We start from the raw sequence: 25,275 nt of genomic DNA on the forward strand, positions 1-25,275 counted from the left end.
TAAATATTTTAATTCCACAAACTGTCCTTTTTCTTGAGAAACAAAAATCCCTGAATGTGACCCAAAAGGGGTTGCCCAAATTGATATGAAGTCCCTTTAAGAGCAGAAACGCAACCCCAATAACCCTCGTAGTGAGAACTACGAGTGTCATGATGAGGCAAGACCGAAAAAGGGAGTTGAGTCATACTACGTGTGATGTGATGTCATATACTCTCACTGCTATTGTGAGGTTTTAGTTCTTGCACTCAAGGAGGAAGCTCAACTGAAAGCGCAATTTCATCTCTATGTTATGCAGCAGCAGCAAAAGCAGCAAGTAGAAGTGCACAGCAAACCGCCATATATGAAACAAAGTTTATTCTTTATTTTACATATCTGTACATAAACATTTCTTCCCTCAAATAAAGTATCTGAATACAGTAGGATGAAAACAATATTAACACACTTATTCATTTAAAATGACTCGTGTCAGAAAATCAACATTCACAAAATGTTGAAGAGCAATTAGAGTGAACGTATTACCAAAAAATCTACAACTCCACTACAAGGCAGGCATGTTTTCCTTTTACACTCTTATAGCACCTTCAAACGAACATTTCTCATCAGCTGAAAACGACCATTTGTGCAGAATAAAAACGGGTCGACTCTGAAATACTTTTAAATTACCGTCCAACTTAAAATGGTCTGAAGTTAGTTTTCCATGATTTTTTTTCTCATACAGCGTTGTTTCTTCTTTTTTCTTCTTTTTTTAAATCTCATGACTGACTTTCTACTAAATTTTTCACTATTATTTTGTTTTGTTTTTTTCTCCACAATTTTTGAGCTTGAACAGTCATAATTTAGTGGTGAATGTAGAAAGTTAAAAAAAGAAACGAGAGCAAAGCGAGGCCGATCACTGCACAGGAAGCTGGGGGACAGAATCCATGACGACACACAATCAGTTGCCTCCTCTCCCAGGAAACAGGACGTGCTACACCGTCCTTTGCGCTGGGAGAAAACCACAGAAGCGAATGAACGAGGGCGGCCTTCTTCTGTGCTGCTGCTACCGCTGAAGTCAGTGAGTTGGACAGAAAGGGAGATGGGGAGGTTCGGGAGCAGACAGGGAAGCAGCGAGGAGCAAAGTACTTAGGACAAGCGGGGAGGGGTTCGGATCGACGCGGGGCAGAGGTGGAATGGCTGGAGGGGGAAAGCTTGTTTGGGAGCAGGGGACTAAGCTTGGCATAGGGAAGCGGATTGTAGGTGAGGGTGGGGAGTGTTAGGGTGGGGGGTGCTTGGGTGGAGGTTGGGGTGGTGGGGGGCATCTTATTTGGATAGGGTTTTCTCAGCCAAATGTTTCTGCTGGCTCTCGGCATGCCTGGAAAGAGAAAAGTTTTATATTATATTTATATTGACACTTAAATGATGAATTAAGTGACTCAACAAATCCAAAGATAAACAAGAGCACTCAAGCAGGGCAACTCCCCCTGAAGAGCGAGGGCCACACTAAAACTTTGTCACAATATGATGAGCCAAGCCTGTTATGACGTTGCAGAGCGTCGTACTAAAAACACAAAGTCTGCTCTCTCCACGCCCTTTCATACAACAAGTTACTCAAATTGGTTTCTTGACTTTTTTTCATGTCCCCCAAAGCCTAGTATGTTATTGGGGAGTTTGAAGATGATTAATAAAAATTGTGGATAATATAAAGTTTTTATGATTTTTGCATTTGGTACCACCCTGACAACAAATTGGTATCGATCATCACACCAAATTTAGAAAACTGTGGATGCTAGACCGCTAACAAAGAGACAGACAGAAACGGTTACACACAGAGAACAACACCAACAGCTAAAGCTGAATATCTGATCCCCACGTGCCCTGGCTAACCTGCTGAGCCCGCCAGAGGTTTTTTCCTTTCAAAGGGAAGTTTCTGTCTCCCCAAGTGCTTGCTCATAAGGGACTGTTAGATCGCTGAGGTTCTTTTTATTAAGTTGAAAAGTTGAAAAGTCTTGACCTCTTAGTGTAAAATGTAAAAAAACTTCTTTGGTTTAAAAAAAAGGAAAATCTACTAAAATCTCTTAGGTGCACAGGTGCATTGGGTGGCATGTTCACCTTCACATGCATCACCATTAGTTTTACTTCAGGAGCTACATGCACAGCTGAAAACAGTCCCTTACAAATGGATTACTTACTCACATTTGAGTAATGTTTGCTCAAAGGGGAAGTCTGCACATTTAAGACATTAAAGCTTGCAAGTGTTTACAATTCTCAGGGAGAACTACTTCACATGTGATAAGAAGTTGCGCAAAGACTTTTACAGCCACTGAGAGAGCCGTTGAAGTGAATCCCTTGCGTTCTTTTTTATAAGTTAAAAAAATAAATAAATAGTGGGACGTGCAGTGAATAAATAGTTGAAAAGTGCTTTGCCACCTGGTGAGGTCCTCTATGTCAACCAGCATGGCGTCTTGCTCCATGTGTAGCTCATCCCGAATCAGTAGCAACTGTACGAGCTCCTCGTTGAGACCTGGAGAGATCGATAAGAGGCGGAACAGACACTGACCACAATGATACAGCATAATTTCATATTCAAACTACTGAAACTAGGGAAACACCACAATTACCACAACTGATCATACCAGTATTCCATTGTGATCCTAACAATAGATACTAAATCTACAAGAAACACTGGAAGTGATCCCCTCAAATTCCCATTATGGGTTCATACCATGGCCACTGAAAACTTTATCAGCAGTCTGACCACACACACTCCCGCTGCTCTCGCTGTCTTTAATATCACATGTTACAGCTATTGTCCCTTCAGTGCCAGAAAATATGAAGCATAAACTAAAGATATTTTCAACGGGGAAAGTCTGCTTTGTAAGTAAAAACAAACTCGTGCTTTTGGACTCCTGGGGATTTTTGGAACTTTTTTATGTAAGATGCGAGATTATTCATCCAGCAGTACAGGGATCAATGATGTGTACCGTGCAGTAACAGTAAATGCTCAGGGGAAGCTGTTAACTGGTACAACTCTCTGAAGTGACTAACTTATATATAAAAGTACTTTCACATCCACTAAAAAGGGTAGGGGTCACTATGTATGTGCATGTTTTTCCCCAGTTTATCTCTTGCTCATTTCTGCAAGTGAAAGCAGAGGTCAGCGTGATTCTGTTTGTATTCTGGGCGTGTGGTCAACTCACTTTCAATCTGGGAGTGCAGGTCGTTTACTATAACCTGGAGCTGTCCCACTGTCATGTCTCTCAGGTCTGTGGGCTTCAGGCTCCTTTTCATTAGACACTCGCTGATGTGTGGCATGTGTGGAAGCTGCCGAAATAGACACACAGAGTTATGTAGGGGAGAAAAAACAAGAGCAGAAAACCCTGTTAGACAATGTGTTTTCCCTAATTGGATAGTGAAACCTCACGCTAATAACCAAAGCACAAAATGCACAACTGACTTCTTTACTTTTTAAAAATATTTATATTTGAATGTTTACAGATGACAAACTGATCAAATTAACAGAAAACTGATGCATTTAATATTCCTTAAATCCAACGTGCAAAAAGCTCCATAAAGGCTGTGACTGCAGCTCATGATCCCGAGCCTTTAAACCACACAGAAACCACACTAGAAACAAATTGCCCTTCACACCCTCACGCCACTGGAAAGTGGCTCGTCCTCATCGTCTTATATTTTATGTTTATACATTTTATCGCTGTAACGCCAAGTGTATCATATTTGATACGTCAGTTTTCGAGACCTCTACATCATCAGTGATTTTTTTTAACCCCCTTATATGTTTATGTCAGTTTAAAGAAACGAATGCCGAATGTAGCGAAAATTCATATATTCAAATTGATATTCATTTTTTTAATTTCAAAATTTTCAGAGGCTTCAATGAACGTTCCAGTTTTTTTTAAAACAAATGTGATTTTTCTGGCAATTATCTCGTGGTTCAGGCTTTAAAGGGTTAATTATATTTCTATGGTAAAACATGGTAAAACATGTACATGTTTTCAGTTCCTCACCGCAGCTTTTCTACACATTTATTTCCTCGACAGAAACCGAAGGACTGATTGTTTTGTGAACACAGAAATTGCTCTCCAGCAATTTGCTCATTTGCTCTGTTTTCAAATACTTACAGTGGGGCAAAAAAGTATTTAGTCAGCCACCGATTGTGCAAGTTCCCCCACTTAAAATGATGACAGAGGTCAGTAATTTGCACCAGAGGTACACTTCAACTGTGAGAGACAGAATGTGAAAAAAAAATCCATGAATCAACATGGTAGGATTTGTAAAGAATTTATTCGTAAATCAGGGTGGAAAATAAGTATTTGGTCAATAACAAAAATACAACTCAATACTTTGTAACATAACCTTTGTTGGCAATAACAGAGGTCAAACGTTTACTATAGGTCTTTACCAGGTTTGCACACACAGTAGCTGGTATTTTGGCCCATTCCTCCATGCAGATCTTCTCGAGAGCAGTGATGTTTTGGGGCTGTCGCCGAGCAACACGGACTTTCAACTCCCGCCACAGATTTTCTATGGGGTTGAGGTCTGGAGACTGGCTAGGCCACTCCAGGACTTTCAAATGCTTCTTACGGAGCCACTCCTTTGTTGCCCGGGCGGTGTGTTTTGGATCATTGTCATGTTGGAAGACCCAGCCTCGTTTCATCTTCAAAGTTCTCACTGATGGAAGGAGGTTTTGGCTCAAAATCTCACGATACATGGCCCCATTCATTCTGTCCTTAACACGGATCAGTCGTCCTGTCCCCTTGGCAGAAAAACAGCCCCATAGCATGATGTTTCCACCCCCATGCTTCACAGTAGGTATGGTGTTCTTGGGATGCAACTCAGTATTCTTCTTCCTCCAAACACGACGAGTTGAGTTTATACCAAAAAGTTCTACTTTGGTTTCATCTGACCACATGACATTCTCCCAATCCTCTGCTGTATCATCCATGTGCTCTCTGGCAAACTTCAGACGGGCCTGGACATGCACTGGCTTCAGCAGCGGAACACGTCTGGCACTGCGGGATTTGATTCCCTGCCGTTGTAGTGTGTTACTGATGGTGACCTTTGTTACTTTGGTCCCAGCTCTCTGCAGGTCATTCACCAGGTCCCCCCGTGTGGTTCTGGGATCTTTGCTCACCGTTCTCATGATCATTTTGACCCCACGGGATGAGATCTTGCGTGGAGCCCCAGATCGAGGGAGATTATCAGTGGTCTTGTATGTCTTCCATTTTCTGATGATTGCTCCCACAGTTGATTTTTTCACACCAAGCTGCTTGCCTATTGTAGATTCACTCTTCCCAGTCTGGTGCAGGTCTACAATACTTTTCCTGGTGTCCTTCGAAAGCTCTTTGGTCTTGGCCATGGCGGAGTTTGGAGTCTGACTGTTTGAGGCTGTGGACAGGTGTCTTTTATACAGATGATGAGTTCAAACAGGTGCCATTCATACAGGTAACGAGTGGGGGACAGAAAAGCTTCTTACAGAAGACGTTACAGGTCTGTGAGAGCCAGAGATTTTCCTTGTTTGAGGTGACCAAATACTTATTTTCCACCCTGATTTACGAATAAATTCTTTACAAATCCTACCATGTGGATTCATGGATTTTTTTTTCACATTCGGTCTCTCACAGTTGAAGTGTACCTCTGGTGCAAATTACTGACCTCTGTCATCATTTTAAGTGGGGGAACTTGCACAATCGGTGGCTGACTAAATACTTTTTTGCCCCACTGTAACTCATAACTTTAATAACTTTTTGATAGCAGCAATAAACTATAAACTTAAGAATTACCAGCTCGCTATATTTTAAGGCTTTTAATGTTTAGACGTGTTTTCTTTTTCTTGACAATCTCTTTTAAAGTACAGTATGAACACTGAATAGGTAATAGCTCTGTAAGTATTTACCCAAACACACATGAAATAAATTATGTACCCCATAGAATTAAAGCTGGTATTTTATAACTTATAGAAGTATAAAATTTAACTTATGTAACTTCAATTTCAACATAAACTCCAATGAGTTTTATTAAATCACCAAAGATTATAAATTCAGTTTTACTGAGTTTATTGTAACTTCACTGTGGGAGCTTGTTTCTGCCACTGAAAAATAACCAGAAAAATCAATTTTCAGTTCAATATCTCAAGATTTCAATGGATTTTCTCATTTTTTTACATATTTACTCTGAACGTTGATTTGAAATTTTGAGTTAATAATGCAACATTTTGACTTCTGGATGACAACGAATGCTCGTTTTGTTTTCCAGTTGCTTAAGTGTTTGTGTCAAATGATTTAACTCTTCCAACAAAACAGACTCTGTACTATCCGAACCTGAACAAGTTCTGAATTATGTTTCATTGAATCTCTATTTTAAACTTCAGACATTGGCAGATTTCATTCAATCTTATGAATATCTGATCTGCCATTCACTGCTCCCAGACTCTGACATCTGACATCTGAGCCTGATTAGATTTACACTTTTTTTGTATTCAAAAAACAACCTTAAGAAAAACAAACGTGAACCCGGTTAAACCCACACTGTCAGGAATTATCAGCAGAATAAGGGCAGTGAAACTGAATCCGAGTGGGAAATAAAAGAGTCAGCTGTTTTGCCTGAACGCTTTCTGTTTGCATTCTGCAAAAGGAATGAATGCATCCCAGGCTCCTGCTTCCCTGCTGAAACAAAAGGATATATTTCCCTTTGTTTTTCCTTTGAGCGGCAGTAAAGGTGGGGGATTTCAAGTAGGCGCTACTGTTTGTTCACAAACATGTTGACAGCACCTTATACAAGTCCACAGCACATGAACTCGGTGTCTCTGTGGGTTGCTGTCTCTCCAGCAGGGGCCAACTTCACAGAGTCATCTCATGTCTAATTTACATTTATATCACCTCTCTTTTCTTGGAACCTTTTGATGCTGCAAGTTAGCAAGAAATCACAGTCGGTTGCACCTGTAGTGCAAACATCGAGCACGTAATCAAAGACGAGTGACGAGAAAGAGATGAGAAAATAGATATTTAAACTCTCCCTTCACTATTACTTTTAACATGCTAGAATCTGTGTAGCATTTTAGTGCATGTATATATATGTTTTAAACTTTTTTAGGCTTTTTTCTGCTGGTTTTGTGTATATCAGAATCTCCTTGCACTAGCACCTGTTCCTTCAGATGCAATAAAGCACTAAAGCATCACGTGTGCTTAGTGAGGCTCACCTGGGCGGATCATTTCCTCTCTGTCTCTGCCTCTCTTAACAATCTGTGTCAACCAGTCTGCATTCTTTATCTTTGCATCCAGCGCCCGTTTCCTCGGTCGTGGCCCACTTTCACCTCCAGCCTCAGTGGAGATAAACGCGAAGAGAACGCACTCATGCTCTCTTTTCGTAAGGGGTGCGTGGGCTCGCTCTTCTTGGTAGTCTCATTTCACTTTCACATTACTACCGGAGCAAGTATATATGAGGCTGTCATGCGTCAGTTTCAGTTTCGGGAAATTGGCTATGTACAAGAAGGTCACTTGAGAGTGACATAAGGAGAAATGTGATGTCAGCATGCGTGGGCCATGGGAAAGGCTTGAGACTGGTATTAGTCGTGACTCAACTTCTGAGTTTCTGTGGTAGACTGACCGTACTGCTAATTGTCATCTGAATATTCAAAACCAGAAAGATAATTTCCTGTGATGACTCTGTGTCATATTGAGGAGCTGTAAAGCTTTGTGAATGAAGTCAAGAAAGAAACTAGAGGCTTTACAGTGGAAACAAATTATTGCCCCCATTTCCCTCTTACTCATTTTCTCACTTTCTCTCAGTGATTCTGCTTGAAATTTTAGGACGACTCTCTAACCAGCAGACAGACGTTTAGGTGTAATCTCACTGCACAGGCCACAGCTTCCGTTCTTTTCTCTTGCCCAGTGGCAGGTCTGGCCACTTCATCAGAAACTTCATCACTTACTTTTAGCGTATCATTTCTGTTGTTTATCCAGTAGTATTTTCAGTTGGTAATGAAGTATTAGCATCTGGTATTAGCTATAAACGCAGTAGCTTTAGCTCATATTTGAAATCTTTATGGATTATCTTTAATTTTTTATTCAACCTGTTACCTGTAGGTATATATTAAAACTCTTTGTATATATTTTAACTGTTTGTTAGTAATGTAGCTTTAGCTTTATTAGCTTTAACTAATATTTCACCTGTTTATCTTTAGTTTATCCACACAGAGCTAAAGAAGGATAATGATTTAGCAATTAACTATTTCACCTGTTTATCCTTAGAGTTTTAGTGCTACTTTAATTATCTTGACCCAGTCTTGCTTTGGAAAAGCTAGTTTTCTTCAAGATGTCTTGACTTTAAGGTTTTATAAACAGACGGTGTATAAAACATTAAAAGTCTACACCTGACTCGGGGTTACTGAAAGCTGTGTATAACAATAAGTTTTACATATCAGGGCATAGTACAAACTAGGCCTTCACGGGATTATTGCAGCACCTTGAGTCATTTCTTTTTCAGCCTTTCTGTTGTACACCTGCTTTATGCCAAGCTTTAGCTGTTGGAGAAATGATCTATTTAGATCTACAATACTTTGGGAAACACAGGAGTTCACGGTCGACTTAACAGTATGAGGTGTTTGTGCTGATTGTGTTGATTTGCAGTGTTTGGACTTTCCCAAATGTAGTGCTGTGGCCAAATATCTGTCCAAGGGACACTGTTCCACAAGTCTTGTGGTTCGTTCAGTTGTAATTTTGCAAACATAATCCACGCTGTCGTGGTTTTTGTTGTTTGTTTGTTTATGATTGATGGGGCTTTTTCTGTATAATTGCAGAGTCTTTACCTTACAAAATAAAACGCCTTGAGGCGACTGCTGTTGTGATATGGAGCTATATAAATGAAACTGAACTGAAAAAGTGCATTTCCCCTTTTTCTTTTTAAAGACAGAAGAGCCTTGCTGCCCAAAACCCTTCCAAATAAGCCGTACTTGTTCAGTGTTTTTCCTGATTTTGTTGTGATGAACTTTAACATTTATTATGCTAACTGACTGAGTTTGAGCTGTGGCTTTGGGGGTTTTACAGTTTCTCAGCATTGCACAGTCTGACCTTGGGGTGAATTTCCTGGGACATCCACTCTTGAGACGACTGACTACTGCCTTCAGTATTTTCCACTTGTGAATAATCTTTCTTAGAATGATGCATGGTCATTCCTTACGTCTTTCCTCCTTGGCATTTCTCTAACCTACACCTGAAACTTCACAGATTTGTTCACACGTGCTGATGACGTTAATCACATGCACCTTGCTGCTGCTTACACTTTTAATTCCTATGGAAGCATTAAGGGTGTTCTTACGTTTTCACACACACTGCTTTGACATGTTGGCTCAGTTTTATATTAAATACATAGTGTAACATGTCATGGTTTGTTCACCTGAGGTATTTACCTAAATTTTAGAACGGCTAAGGACCAGATTATTTTTAATATGTAAAACCTTAGAATTTAAACAGGGTGTAGTTTATTCTGACTTCCTCTGCCTCAGCTCACTAAGATACGCATTACACTAATTTGTAATGATATCTTAAAGGACGTCTTTTTTAAACAAATTATAATTTTACACTTTTCAAATTAGTTGAGGCCTGCAGATGAACCACTTGTGGTAAAAGCGCTCTTAGCTGGGAATCACCGTTCACCACTTTACATTTGTAATGAACGCAGTTTAACAGATCTCTGGTGTTGCGGAGAAGGCGGGCAGCTGTAGCCTTAAAACATTTTAAAATTCACTGCGGGTCGTGTCCGCGTGTGACGGTGATGTCTTCTGACTGCTGAGCACTGCTACATCCCTGAACACCAAAGTCGATGCTTTCTGGCATATGAATTATAGATGGACCCGGGCGAGTTGCCCTTCTCGTTTCTGAATAAGTAAAAAAGTTCTGACTTCAAGTGCGCGTGGAAACAAAGTGTGCATCTGTGACACCGTGGATGTGTGAGTGTCCCTTGGCGTGCGTGCTCCGGAGGAGGCAGCGGGGCAGACATAAATGAATGAAATAATGATGAGCAGGGCTGTCATCACCTTCCTCTCTTTAAGAAGAGGAGAGGAAACAGAGGAGGGGTGGGTGGGCTTTGACTGGTATTTGTTTCCATTACATCCCAGCGTAAGCCGTGTCAGAAAAGTGCCACTGAGAGAGAGCATGTAGAGGGCTACAAGACGCGTCTTCCCCTGATTATCAGCAAACAGTAAAAGTGTCAGTCCTCAGGGACATCACCTAAACTGCTCATTTTTCACTTTCTCTAGGCTTTCACTCTTGGATAAATAAAATTATTTATGGCCTAGACATACTCTAAACCTTCTCTGAGCAAAAGTAGAAAAGCTTCTAAGTAACTAAGGTTGTTCACATGAGCTTCACGAGCATCTTGTCTTAAAGAAGTCACCCGCTTGAGTGAGTCAGAAGTCAGCTGTTAGATCCATACACTGTTAAAAGTGGTCTTTTTAGTCCTGTAATAATAATATTTATGATGTTTTGGCCACTTTGGACCCCAGAAGAGAAAATGTAAATTACACTGACAACATCATCACCCTGTTTTTTAAAAAACTAATTAATTTTAATCAAGAAAGTTTAAGTCTAATAATAATTGTGTAGAGCTTAATCACCACTCCGTCATGCCATGACTTGTGAAAGGTCAAAGATTGTATGAGTAACACACAAAAAAAGGAAATAAATAAATAAACAGCTAAACAGACAGCCTCGGATTTCTGGAACTGACCAGGTCAGCCACTGGTGACTTTTTGCGGTTCTGTTTTTCAACCTCCACCTGCATCTTGGCCATGGGCTTGGCCATAGCCAGGGCCAGTTTAGCCTCTGCTTGCAGCTTCTTCTGTCGACTCAAGAAGTCCATGTCCTCCAGAGACTCCGAGTCATCCTCTGTGGTGTCCCTGTCCGAGTAGGAAGAACTCTGTTTGGACTGCAGGGAGGAGGAAGGTAGGGAGTAGGCAAAATGGGAATTGGATAATTGAAGGAGAGAGGAGACACAATTGGAAGTTAGAGGGAAAATAACGTATGGATCACACAAGAAAGAGGAAGTAATAAGGAGTTAACGCTCATGACTTCTTGGCATTTTGGTATGCAGATTTTAACACTGATGAGAGTGTCATTATGCACATGGGTGCGACACAAGGCTCAAATTTGATCTTTCTCCCTCTCATTTTGTTAAGTATGTCTCAGTGTGATAACAGGTTATTGCAGCCAGTCATCCGTGGTCTCAGCGAGCACCTACCAAATTGCTTTTCCTTGGAACTGTGAACTGGTGAACAGCGCAGAAAACACGAGCACAGAAATTCATAAAGGTGCTAAACTGCCAGTTATCTCTCTGATTCATATTGAACACACTATCCCTCCCACTAATCTGCTTTCATTCTTATTATTGCTTGATTTTCCGTTGATACAATCAAATCTTTACACTTTGCTACTTTCACATCATCATTACATCGCATAGTGATATCAGGATTTAAGTCCTTTTTTTCTTCTCCATTTTTGAATTTTGCCACGGGCTTCAGTGGTGGACGTGTGGGCATCTGTGCATACCATAGGGGACAGAGGTGTGTCCAGGCTAGTCTCCGTCTTGCTGTCGTCTGCATCGCTGTCCTTATCGCTGCCACTATCGTTGACAAAACAGATTTGTAGGTTCATCCCACTCTGCAGCCTGAAAGAGAGGCGTGAAAACACAGAGAAAAACAATATTAGCACAAAGCGGGCGTTAAGTTGGTTCACTTGTTAGTTGATTCTGCAGTGACTGACGCAGACTTGGAGCAACACCAAAATGAACACTGATGCACTGCTGCTCTTACAAAGAGTGCTGCGAGTGTAAGAGAGCAAACACAAACCTTGATGTGCTAAAACACAGAAATACGGGAATAAGAAAGAAGATCCCAATAGAAACAAGTGCCCTTCATGAGCAGAGAAAAGTGCCAGCTGAAGATAAAATTAAAGAGAGCTCTTGTTTTTAATCATCTCCCCTTTGCATCGATCCAGGTGGCCTCAGATAGGTCTGCTGCAATCTGCCTGGACCAGAGGGGGTGTATTTGTGCCATGGAAGAACAGAATGTCGCAAGGTGTAGCTCCATCCCACTGTGGATCAATAATCTGCTTAATTCAATAGAGTAATTACAAACAGAGGTGATTGATTACATAGCATAGATCCAATCAGTCCCAATAAAAATAGGACCTGAGTGGCTGGTTGGTTTTTTGAGTGAGAGAAGGAGAATCAAAACACTCTCTGAATTGCACAGACCACTAAAGTGACTTTTTGACAACTAGGAGACGATACACTGAAGTTCAGCAATAAACAGTGTAGGGCCTGGCTGATATATGTATATATATATATAGTGCTTGGCAATATAAATCTGGCTCAGACATATTAGCATTGGTTAATATATCAGCTGACAATTAGCACTGAGTAGAAAGAGATGGAAATGCCTGAGACAGTGTCATAAGATGTAAACAGTCTTTTGGTACTCCAATATGAAAAATTCATAAATGTACTAAGCTCCTCATTTCAGGGTTTTCTCGAGAACATCGTGTTAATGTCAAACTGATGAGTGCATCTTATTTTGCACAATACTGCCCTTTGACGATTAACCACAAATAATGAGAAATCCACTTGATTCGAATCACGGGGATACGATGAGCACTGCAGTTCCAGTAAGGTACAAGTAGGAGGTTGTGTGTGTATGTGTGTGTGTTTCTGTGCATACACACGTTGGTATTTTCTTGGGAAGTGAAAAACCACAAGGTCTGACTATATGACATTACCCCACTCAGCTGCCAATGACAGTAAAGAGAACTTGATAGATATACATTTTGATTCAGCGCACTTTCACATTTAGAGAATTATGTGACCGCATAACACCCTCCACACACACACTTCAAAATAAAACAACAAAACAAACGAACGAACAACAAACCGCACACAATCAAACACTTTCCAAGTGTTAGTCATATGCTTATTCGAGAGATGTCAGCTGTGTTACCTTGAGGACAAACTGGGTTTGCCACTCTTGCTACAGCTGGTGTAGATGCCCGGCCCATCATCGAAGAAACTGCCCAGGGCCAACTTCTGCCTGATAGACTCCCGCTCATTCTTCTGGGCCTGCAACAGTAAAATAACAGGATTTGGTTACTTTTTGTGATCTTTTTGATGACTGATATTGCAGTTTCGAAATTAGGCCAAGTGTCTTCCCCTTTAGTAAGCTTCATCCCGCAGGACATGCACAGATAGAAAGCAGTGCCACCCTGATCACTTTCTGACTGTACAAACCAAAGATGCAAGCATATCTATAGCAGCATCTGTCTTAGCCAACTTTGATACAAAGCATGGTGTAGGCTGATTTACTAAAAAACAACAACCTGTTTTTGAAATATTAGAGCTTCAGAAGTTGACAGTACCAGGATTCACCAGGAGGTGGTACTGTTGATTCAGAGAACAACACTTGATATCTCAGACAACGTGCAAGAGTTTATATAGAATAAACCCCTGAGAAATTACTCTAATGCACATTTCATGCATAATTAAAGGTGCAAGAAATTCCAAACAACACAGTTTCAGAGTTTCTCTTGTCTTGCCTCTTCCCGTAGCTCAGGACAGCTTCAGCACGGGTGGTGCTCATACAAAATCGCACCAGCTACCCATCTCGCCTCTGCTGATAACAGGTGAACACAGCAGGCAGAGATGCACGCTACTAGTGACCCACTTAAACTGTGGCGTCACATTTTTGAAGGATTTTGAAGCTCTGCAGAATTTTTTGCAGGTTGTTTGATACACAGTTGCCCCAAACACTGCAGTGCTTAAACGTCCTTCTCTCAAATGGGAGTCTGGGGACCTGAAGGGAGGGAAAGGTTTACAAAACAAAGCTTTACATGATTTGAGGTTAAATCAACTATTTGGTTTGTGCACAGCAAAGCTATCCATAATGATGACATATTAACGTCTTATGGGAACCAGGGTACTGTGCTAAGATATATATCATGTAACTGCTACATTCCTGCTCTGTCTGTAGTCTCTCTCTTTCCCATATTTCTGGCCTGTATTTCTGTCTTAGAAAAGGCAAATTGGCAAAAGGGAGAGCGTAAGACTGAGGTGAGAATGTGCTAAGCAGGAAAGAGATACCTGTGGTGTTTGCCTGACTGATAGTCACTATTCCTGTCTTTGTGAGTTTGTCCATTACTTTATCTCCTTCCTATTTTCATGCAAACCATCTTAAAACTTTTCACCTTGCTCATCTGTCTTGTTGTTTCCATTTACATGCTTTCTTCTTCATCTTCATCCTCAGGCCCGTCCTAACCCTTCCATCAAACGATCTCTCTGCGTTCACTCTGTTCGTTACGCTACTCCAAATCGCACATCACACCTTCACCGCTCTCCCACTCATTTTCTCAACTCCTTCTCTCCCACCTTTCCTCTCTCACTGCCTATCTCTCTTGACAATTGCGTGCAGGCGTTGGTGAGAGTGCCTTCACTGAGGACAAATTAACATATTAACATAATCCCACTCCACACAAGAGGCCGCAAGACGCTCCTTGTGCAGTGAGCACACACACACATAAACATGCACTGGCATGTTGAGGAGCGGACCTGGCACTGCTCTGTTTGAGACACTCCCTGGAGAACACACTTGAAAGTTTCAATTCACCGCTTCAAAGGTGCAACAGCAGCCTGTGTGGCACAGTGCAGGTCAAACACGTATACTACACATCACTCATACTGACTGCAACAAAGCTGTCACTCATGTTACTCCACTGAACAGTAGCTCCAAGCAAAGGTAAGAATCAAAAGCAGCAGGCTCACTGAGCATCGGTAACTGCATGCTCCGCTCATGTGGTGAGAGCTAAGAAAAGACTAAAATGAGGGATGGGAAGGAATTCTTCACGAAGGCTCAGGGGATATTTTGGATGTTATTAATGTCACCTTAACAACAGGTAAAGACATGCTGAAGACCTTATGTAGGTGGAAATAAAGATCCAGATCTATTTAACAGCTTTGTGTTTATCCAGTTTTTAGTAATGTTTTACTATTCAGCTCAGCAGCACAGATTTACATTTAATGTCCAGTCATCAGAGTTCAGAGTTTTTTAAAATACATTAGTGATGCAGAAGACAAAGCATATGCTGCAATAATGTGCAACAGGGATGCCCAAGGACACGCTGGTTACTGATGATATTCAAGAGCAATAATTAACAGCACTGCTTATGAGTTTTACTGTTATACTCTTAAGCTGGTTTGACTCTATATAATGCAAACAATGAATACAGGAAAGCCAGGGCTGTTTTTAATCTGAATATTTTCTCAGTCAGCCGAGAAATCCTTCAATTCATTCAAGGTTACATCTTCACATTCGTGTTGTCTGTCTGACTAACACTGCAGAACACAAAGATATCCACTTGGTAATTATATGGTATAAAACAAGGAGGAAAGAAGCAGACCAGCGGGTTTAAGAAAACAGCCTATTAATGCAAGATAATTCTTAATTTTATTAGGGGGGTTATATTGGCTGGGTCTGATTATTGGGGGGGTCATAACCCCCCTAACCCCCCTGGAAATTACGCCCCTGGCAGGTATAGTCGTGATGCACTGTCAAAACTGATATGAAGACACACAAAACAACATTACGTTCCATAAAGAAGTGGGAAAATCTCTGGGAGTCAAACTGTAACACTGATCTGCAGTTGGATTAAAGCCGGATTAATGTTGTTGTGTTTGTGTCCGTAAGCATAGCTCTTTGGCTACACAGAGGAAAGGATTATTACAATCCAACCAACCAGAGGCTATGGAGACGCACATGCGTGTTGCTGGTGGTGATAATGTGAGGTGTGTGGATCTGACACTGCGTGGTCACTGGCTAACGACTTGTGACTGATAAGTTCTTATCTGGTGAACTTACCCTGACAAATTCTCATTTCTTCGGCGAGCACCATAACGCACTACATATTGGTTTCACATTTGTTTGCCCACATTACTGGCTGTTATATTGTTGACATCGCCCCCTGGTGACAGTAGACGACTACATCACGCAGATGTGGCTCTGCAAAGCTCTGCACCTGACACCTGCCTGACAAAACAACTTCCTCTCATTGAATAGGCGTCATCTGTTATACTGCTTGTTTGCGTTGTGCACTTGTGTGTGCGTGCAGGTGGTAAAACAGTCATCATGAGAGATCCATAAACCTTTTAGAAAGGTGTTGAATATGCAACTAACAAGAGGAAGTGTGAAATGGGCAGAAAAAAAATGTGCATGTTTTTTTCTCTTTAAATGTTAATATTTCATATTAGTTTCAGTTTCTCCCTTGACTGAAAATCAGTTTAATTACATACTTTTCAAACGCAGGAAGCTATCACATCCTGTCACAGTTTCCATAGTCACTTCCACCTCTTACAGGTGTGACTTTTGAATGACAAGCAAACCTTGCAAGTCACAGGCTCCAGGCACACAAACCCTTTCCATTAGGTTTGCTATTCAAACATTCTTCCGTGCGCTTTACTCTGTAATTTTTCTGCTAAATATCCTCCCAAAGAAAGAAGAAAAACTAAAAATCCACAAAGCGCAAATGAGCATTTCCACTTGATGATGACATGGAAAATTGCTGGATCCATTACATTAACATTTTAATGCACGAAACGAGTAAGAGACACCGAATGAGAGATCATCCTAACTACCTCCATCAGTTCCTGGCCTAAACACTAGAGCCATCACTTTCCAAATTAGATTGGGACCAACACAATTGGACTAATTTCTGTTTTTCCTCAAAATCACCAAGCAATTTCCTCTGCTGAAAAAACCCTCATTGACAAAGGCATTTCCTCCTCTCCACTCTGCAGTACAACCATTCATCCGCAGGCCTAGAGGGTGATTTAGGCCTGGCAGTGGACGACAGGGTGCTTGTTTTGAGCCTTCAAATCTTCCCTGAAAATCTATATTAGAGAAGGGAGATGAATTTAATTATCCGCACCAGCAAAGAGCATCCTCCTTCTGCCTCCCACAAAATTGTTGGTTCTCATGGCCAGAATTTTTTCAGTGGTTAAGATCTGAGACGTGTTTACATGTAAATGCTGATGTGCATGAATCAGTACAGCTGTGCTTGACTTTTCTCTGATTTCAGTCTCTGAAAGCCTTCTTTTACTGTAACTTAAAATATGTGGTAGATAGTGTTTCTTTAAAACTTATAAACCCCTTCACTCCTTTGCGAAGGCTAAGGAATGTGATCAGTGCTGCATACTTTATCTTTTTTTTCATCAAGATTAACCCAAAAAACTAAAGGCTGAGTGTCTGGAGACTTGGTGGACAGGTGGAGCAAGGGAAGTGCATATTAAAGTTTGGAACAGATGGGGATCACTTTTGTTGAATTTGAGACATATGGTATTGGCCTTGGCTGAGGAGTGCTCTACAAGGTTTCTTCATCTCTTTTCACACAATTCCTTACAAAGTGGTCTCTCTTTTTCTGCACAATGGAGTCTTTTCAGTGACCCGGACCTTACTCCCTGACTGAGAACAAGAACCCACTGTTATCACACATGCACTTCTTGTGAGCACAGACGTCAGGTCTTCATGTATATTATTAGTAAATGCACGACAGTGGAGCACACCTGGGCATGACTGGGTGCTTGTTTTCAGCGAAGGTGCTGTGTCGATGTGCGTGTGCGTTGCTGCGTTATGAAATTTCTGTGTGATGGTGTGAATCCAAACGGGGATGACTTCACTCACATATATTTTCCAGGACTAACAGTGGGATGCTGCTGAACCCTCAGCTTTACAAACAGAAACAAGGCCAAAAAGTCTTCTGTGTGAGCCAGTTGTTATGACTGTGCTACATACTTTCACATTTCACACAGATGTTCTTGCAGGCTTAGAGTAAAACTGGATCAACTTGACTATATTTAAAATTTAAAATGTAACATCGAGGGGAAAATGCTCATTTCTATTTTTGCTTTCTTGCTTGTCTGCACTGTCTGTACCACTGTAATGTACAATTACAGTTCGAAAACAGTGAGTGCATGTCCAGCAGCTGGTAATCCATTACACAGCATAGCTACTTAGAAGCATATCTAAAGCAAAATAGCACATGAGATTTTGTAACCCCTAAATAAATCAAAGTGAACAAAGTGTCAAATCTTCGTGGTCTTCTTGGCATACAGTTATACAATGACTTTCTGAGGATGGCATCTGCTTTATGAGGACAGCTTTACACCCTGTAGGCTAAACTGACTGACTACTGGAAGAGCCTTCCCATCTACACGGCAGTGATATTCTCATCTCAGCAGCAGAGGAAGCGCACAGATTTCTTTAAATGTCTCTAAAGAGGTGTGTGCTTGTGTGTGTAAGACTGTCTTCAATTCTCATGCTATCTGAGACCCGTCTGTCCAGGCAGTGGAACATTCCATACAGATAAGAGACCTGACCTTTGACCCCCCGTATAGTTCAGCTGCAGGTCAGTGCAAGGCTGCTCCTGTCACTCAGATTGGAAGGGAACAACTCAACAAGTGGCACTGGGCTACACATGAATGTTCATGTGGGGTAAAAGAGGTGGGGGAGGGTTTTGGTGGGAGAAAGGAAAAAAAGAAGGGGGGGGGGGGAGACTGACAAAGGGAGGCAGAAGAGATAAGGAGCATGAAGTGGGTTTGGACAGGACAATGGGTCCACCATGTGACACTAGAGGATTCTTTCAAGCAGAAGGGCCGAGTATTTGTAGAGCAAAGTGCAGCAGAGTTACAGAATAAAGTCCTGGTTACTGTTTTGTCATAACAGTGGCCCGAATACGTAAGTGCTTAAAAGCCCAAACTACATCAGCCTCGGTCTTTGAGCTGCATTCACAGCTGTGCACAACACGCAAAAGTGGATTAAATGGAAAGTTCAGCCATTTGGAATTTTTTTTTATTACTTTTCTTGCTGAAAATCAAATCAGAAGCTGAAACTCACTATCGCGTCTCTGCTCAGTATGAAGGTGAGTTAGTTCACCGAGGAGACTGGGAACTAACAAAAACTGTTAGCCCATTAGCTCTCTCTCTAGAGCAAATCCTTGAACTAGTGATGTCAGACTTACACAGTGCAGTGTTGCGTTGGACTATTTCTGAGCCAGTTGCAGTAAGAGACATTATTATATTATAAAGACATCAAAACACTCAAAGGATCCCTGAACTGAAATCTGTGGGAAAATTCCACCAAAGATCGAGGTGGAGGTTTAACTTTCAGGGCACATGAGCTTTTAAAAACTTTATTTTGGGCCTAAATCAGGAAAACGTTTGAAGCATTTTTATCAGATTTTAAGCAGATTCTGTAGTTTTTTTTCTCCCCATGACCATTAAAGTTAAATTAAGACCTCCAAATAACTTCCCAAATAAGTGCCTTTAAAGGTCTAGAATAACTTGGTGGAGTCACTTTATGAAGGCTTTTACTCACAGTGAGGTTAATGGGCCATCATGAAACGCACAATTTAGTGTATTCATTGGATTGGATTAAACAAATAAAACATTTCATACTGATTATAAATAAATTACAGATGGCTGCATTAGGAACTGAGTTAACTCCGAACTCTGTAGTAGCGCTTTTACACTTTGCATTAAGTTTGAACTTCTATTTTTGTCACAAAACAGAACAAAAATATGTTCAGTGGTTTAAGTTGGCAGACACGAAGTAGAAGAAACCTACCTAAAATAATCCACCTGCTGACTTCACACACTTTCAAATCATGCAATTAATGATCAAAATTTGATTCCATACTTTCTTTTACCTCTTTATAATCATCACTGAGGTAGAGACTGGAGGCTTGCCTGATGACATCATCCACCCCTCCACATACATCCGTTTTATCCAGTGCCTCCCTCATCCTTCTCTCCTTCTCCGTTTTCCTGTCTTTTCCCTTCTACGTCCCAGTCAGTAGGTTGTAGTCCACACTGACTCCTGAGCTTTAGTCCAGTCAAAATGCATCATAATCCCAGTCAACTGACCCCTATCTACTCCTCTACTGGTGTCTTCTCCTCGTCTTACCCTAACATGTTGTGACGCTGTTTCTCCTTCCCTGCACTTTCTGAATACTCTGCACGCTCGGTCTATAGGTTCATTCCGCCTCTCCCACAGGACTGAAAAAGCATAGTTGTCAGAGGTAAAGCCCCTTTAGACCCTCCCTACCTTCCACCCTCTGGCCAGGGCAGCCTCTCACAGCTCAGGACAGGAAAGAGAGAGAGAGAGCGAGGAGAGAAACTCAGACGGGTGTTTGTTTCATCTTCATGCCCTGACATGAGGACAGCAGCTGCTCACCACCAGTTTGAAAAGAGACACCTCAGCGATGGGACAGGGATATCCGCAGTATGTGTGTGTAGGGGACTGTGCTCGCCCATGTGTGTTTTCGATGGTTTTTGTTGTGTCTAAAAGCCCTCCTGGACGTCATCTCTCGCTCTTTATATTTCTTCCCAGTCTGTCCCACATAGGATTTCTGCGTATGATAAAACTTTGCAAATCAGACTATACACTGAAGGTGAATGAATGTTTAAGAGTGAGCATATGTAACAGAGAAGGTGGTGTACTCCCTTCCTGCTAAGGTAAAAATAGTGCCTGGTCCAGACTCCAAAGCCAGCAAACCCCACAGCCCCGGCCAGCTAAATAAACCCTGACAGAGCACAATAGACCATTAGTCTGGCACACAAGCACACACACAGTCACTCACTCACTCATACACACAAAGATTGCTTGTGCCTTGTATCGGTGACTTACAATTTCAATCTGAGCTCTCCATGGTGTGTAATGATCTCATCTTTGTGAGACGTTATTGACCCGTGACTCATATATTTGTCATAGCCGCCCAGACAGAAAATTATATCCAGATATGGCTGCAGCTTCACACTGCAGGGAACATGACTTCACACAAACACACGCAGTCACACACACACCGTCAGCTGGTTACACAGAAAAATGGCCGGTACGACAAGAACTTAGAATGACAAATCTGGTACTCACTTATATTTTTACTTCATAATGACGAAATGTCAGCACATCTCTGACAGATTACAACTGATGTTATTGTTTTTACTCCTTCCTGTTAAAATTTTCAGGCACAATGCATTCAATACACAGTTGTATTATAGAGGTTTGTTTTATTTTATTTAATGGAAAACAAGATACATCAAACTTTGTATTTCCAAAGTTGGAAATCTGAAATATCCCAGAAGTGAAAGGTATTTTACACATGCAATGTTACCTTGTAACATGTGTGCTGCTTCTCGTATACTCTATAAGGCCTTCCCAGGCCACGAGGATCATTTCCAGTAGTTAGTGTACTAGATGAGAAATAAGATAACTTGGATAGATTTCCAGCCTGATTGAAGGTGGAGGGTGTTAGCTAGCTAGAGGGTGTATCAAACAGCATTAGTGACCATGCAGGATCCAGTGCCATCCTTAGTTACCTTCAGAATCTGTATGAAATGAGGGTCATCTCAAGGGCACAATTGCCCAGGACCCTCAGCAGGTTGGGGGGAAGATCATAATGACCATTTGCTCCATCTGACATTGTAATTTGAACCTTTTTCCTCACAATTCAAGGTAACTTTTTGTTTTGTTTACTGTATTTCATGTTTTGTGTGTACTGGATTATACGTACTCTAATCTTTCAAACATTCTTTGTAATTCATGTGGGAAAACAGCTTAAGATATTCACGATATATTTGCAGCAGTATTTTAAAATCATTATTACGTATTAGGAACAACAAGTGAAACTATGGTACCCTTAAAAGCTTTGTATAATTAGACAAGCTAACCCTGATCTCAAACAGAGTAGACATGAAAGTTAAATAGAGGTTTTTTTTTAATTTTTGAAGCATTAAACCACCGCCTACAGGTGGCTTCAGATGATGTATCACGCTAAACAGTGAGGGATCTAAATGAAAGACAAGGATATCAGATAAGAAATAAAATACCCAGCCAAGGACAAAGGGGGACACGAGGATTGTGAGGAGAAGACGAGAGGGAGGAGAATGCCAAGTGGTACTGATGAACATGAGTCACATTCATCTGTTTCTCTGCTCAGAGTGAGAGAGCGCGCAGATGAGAATAACACGAGAAAAAATATCAAAGAGGAAGACAGTTGGGGAATAATGCAATTGGATGATAACATCAAAGAGCTTTTGAACACACACACACACACACACACACACACACACACACACACACACACACACACACACACACACACACACACACACACACACACACACACACGCAGAAGGGTTAAGTGGAAAAAATAGGAAGTGGATTTGATTCAGTGTTGATCCCTGTGGATTATGGGCAGAGTACAGCGAATTGTCTGGCTGTCTCCTGAATCCACCCACACTGGGGTGCTGCTGGGGACAATACATGCAACACACACATACATGCGCAGGCTGATAAAGCCAGTGGTAGCCGTCAGCGAGAGCGGCCTGTTTGGAGTTAGAGGGTGGGGCAGAGTTTGCCCCGCTGGATCTCGACTTCATTACTGAGGCTGACTTCATCGTGAAGGTGAAGTCACTGCTGATTCAAGTGTGATAGGAGGCTGGGGAGGAATTGGTTACCTGGTCTACCTAGTCAAAGGAGGCAAACAAACGCACATCCACTCACTAGTGCAAACATTCCCTACTGACAGTTCAAAGGCGAAGTGAACTGTGGGTACTTTAAGCTACATTTAGGACACACACACGAGGCTGCACACATGCAAGTTAGTTCTTCTAGTATAGGTGATGACTTGACTTTATGGTCAGCTGTGAGAGCGAGTATGAAAGACAGAGAGACACATACACACACAGAAAGGCTTATTGTTCCAAGTGAACAGAGGGTGACTGTGGGAGAGGGTTCCTGGCACCTCCTGTACGCCTGGGATCCAAGGCCAGTGGCGCTATGTGTGTTTCTGTACTTGTATATCTATCTTTGTGAGGACCAATACAGAATTGAGAACTTAGGGGTGAGGACACTTGCAGGAAGTGAGGACAGTCTGGTTGCTCGTCATTTTCTGACACACTTCACAAGGTGTGTTGAAGGGGTAAGACCTGGCTTTAGGATAAAGGTTTAGCTTTAGGAAATACATAATATTCCAATGTCCTCACAAAGATAATAGTAACAAACGCATGCCTGTGCACATGCTGTAGAATCACATCTTTACTGTTTATCATCTTTCTAATATCTGTATGTCATTATCATACCAGTTTTACTGACACGTTTGAAAGTAACGCCACATATTCTCATCTGATCTTATTTTGGAAAGAGGAGGAAAAGAACGGGGTCTGCTACCATAGCAACGTGGTAAGAATTTCTCCATGGTGATGCTCTGTGTTCCAAACAAATTGGGCTGTGAAAGGAACACAGGGCAGCCCATCGGGAAGTCTGCAAAACTCACACTGAGGCATGCTTTTGAGGGAGCTCCAATTCTGGTAAATTGCACAACATTAAACATACTGTTAGAGTGATGTTAAGGAACTCAAAACTCATGCAATCCCAGGCACATACATCATGATGCAATGCAATTAATCCAAAAATGATACGGTCTGGGTGTCTTTTAGGGAAAGAAATGCTCTTATTTTCCCTTCTGATCTTCCTGTCCATATAGGCAAGGGAATATGAGTTATGAGTTTTATGTTAATAATACGATATGCACAAAAGTTTTTAGTATTTTTTTCAATATAATTTCATAACATTTCCCTTTTATGTGAGTTTAGTGTGACCTACAGTATAACCTGCCAAAACAGTGGTGTATTTAGGTCAGCCAGATAAATCGAAAGGTATTTCAAGGGCCACATGCAACCTAATTTGATCTCAAGTGGGCCACACAAGTAAAACCTCCACACGGGCTACAAAGAAAAGGTCTGAAAACGTCCACATCCAAAAATCCAAAACACATGATGAAGAGCTCGACACGTCTTAGGAAAAACAAATGAAGTTTTGAACTATCAGTGTCAGTTTTTCCACATTACAAAGAAACACTGTGCTTGTGAATCAAATAAATATATCAGGACCACATCTTGGCTTGGGTAATTACGACATTACCCCATGGGGGATGTTTGTCAGCAAGAAGGCTTTAAAACCGACAATGACTCAGACCTCTGCTTTGCACCAAAATGCATCTAAAGTCCAAAAGTTAAGCCTTATTTACTTATTTACTGGACTTAGGGCCAGTACTGCTAAAGGACTGATTAAAAAATAAATCAGAAACATGCCCAACAAGCAACATGAGCACTGGAAAGAAGTTGTACAGCATCACATGCTTGTGCATTAAGTTTGAAAAGCTTGAAAAGAAGCACATAAAGCTCAAGTTAGTATTAGCAGAGAAAAGGGAATAAGTTTAAATACATATGTTTATCTCTGTGTAAACTTATGCCTTTCACTTACGTTATACAAACATAATGTATTAAGGTCTATGGCCTAGTGTACTATGGAAAACAATATTGACAGTAATTCCATAGATTTTTGCTTATTGCACCAACTTATCGATTGGTTCTGTCAGGCTGGAATGATCTACCAGTGCGATCTACGGCACTGTACTCTCATTTATAATTCATTAGGCCACACCTCATATACAGTTACACTTGAACTCTCTCCATCGTTTTCCAGTCAAGCTTGGAAAACTGCATGAGCTCATGTAGCCCCAACATAAATATACATATGTACATACAAATACTACGCGTAGGAGTACTCAGCATTCATGTGTGCCCCCCCACACCTCCAGGCCTTGGCAAGCTGACAATATTCCTCCAGCCCAGGATGACACACTGTGGCCAAGCTGATAAACCTCCCCATCACCCTTCACCCTACTGGTTATTGCTGCTGCTGCTGACAGCAATACGGCGCTGCGAGATTTATAGATTTACACGAGAATCTGAAAACAGGGCGGCATACCGAGACCTCAGACTCGAGTAAACACACAGAGGGTCTGCGTGCTTTTGGCTCACTTAAACACTTAATGAAATGAAGTGCAGCACAGAGATAAAGGAGATCTAGCAGATGATTGGTTATTAAAGAGACAATGTTTTCCTCTTTTTGGACTTTAAACTAACTAGAACCTTAATCGATTGATGGCTTCAGATGACTGCGGGTTAAATGGCTGCTTTTCTTGTTCTCCCAGGGTCAGCCTGCCTCCTAATTGGCTAATGGTATCAGACATTAAGTGGGAGCTTGCCTGATATGGTATGTGGGGAATACAAAGGGAAGAAAAGAGGATTTAAACTGCTAACCTCCAAACACAGAGGACCACACCTTATTTAAAGCAGGACAAAACACTGATGCTGATCTTAAAAAAAGAGATGGGCACATACATG

The 25,275-nt window shown here is 41.3% G+C and overlaps 1 protein-coding gene across 5 annotated transcripts in view; it reads right to left on the reverse strand.

Annotated features, from left to right (window-relative positions):
- Positions 1 to 337: 337 nt before the first annotated feature.
- schip1 (schwannomin interacting protein 1) overlaps positions 338 to 25,275 on the reverse strand; it is a 237,586-nt gene continuing 212,648 nt past the window's right edge. For 4 of the 5 annotated variants that reach the window (XM_014408516.3, XM_004543569.4, XM_004543568.6 and 1 more), the window contains 6 exons: positions 12,986 to 13,104; positions 11,541 to 11,658; positions 10,723 to 10,920; positions 3,177 to 3,300; positions 2,407 to 2,500; positions 338 to 1,351 (listed from right to left, as the gene is read on the reverse strand). In XM_014408516.3, the coding sequence (XP_014264002.3) occupies positions 1,300 to 1,351; positions 2,407 to 2,500; positions 3,177 to 3,300; positions 10,723 to 10,920; positions 11,541 to 11,658; positions 12,986 to 13,104 (705 nt within the window). In that variant the 3' untranslated portion in view covers positions 338 to 1,299. Of the gene's footprint in view, positions 1,352 to 2,406; positions 2,501 to 3,176; positions 3,301 to 10,722; positions 10,921 to 11,540; positions 11,659 to 12,985; positions 13,105 to 19,733; positions 20,108 to 25,275 lie in introns of those variants that run through there. The other variant, XM_012917181.5, reaches the window with a different exon arrangement.

The sequence above is a fragment of the Maylandia zebra genome, linkage group LG14 (genome assembly GCF_041146795.1).
Source record: "Maylandia zebra isolate NMK-2024a linkage group LG14, Mzebra_GT3a, whole genome shotgun sequence".
NCBI classification, from domain to species: Eukaryota; Metazoa; Chordata; class Actinopteri; order Cichliformes; family Cichlidae; genus Maylandia; species Maylandia zebra.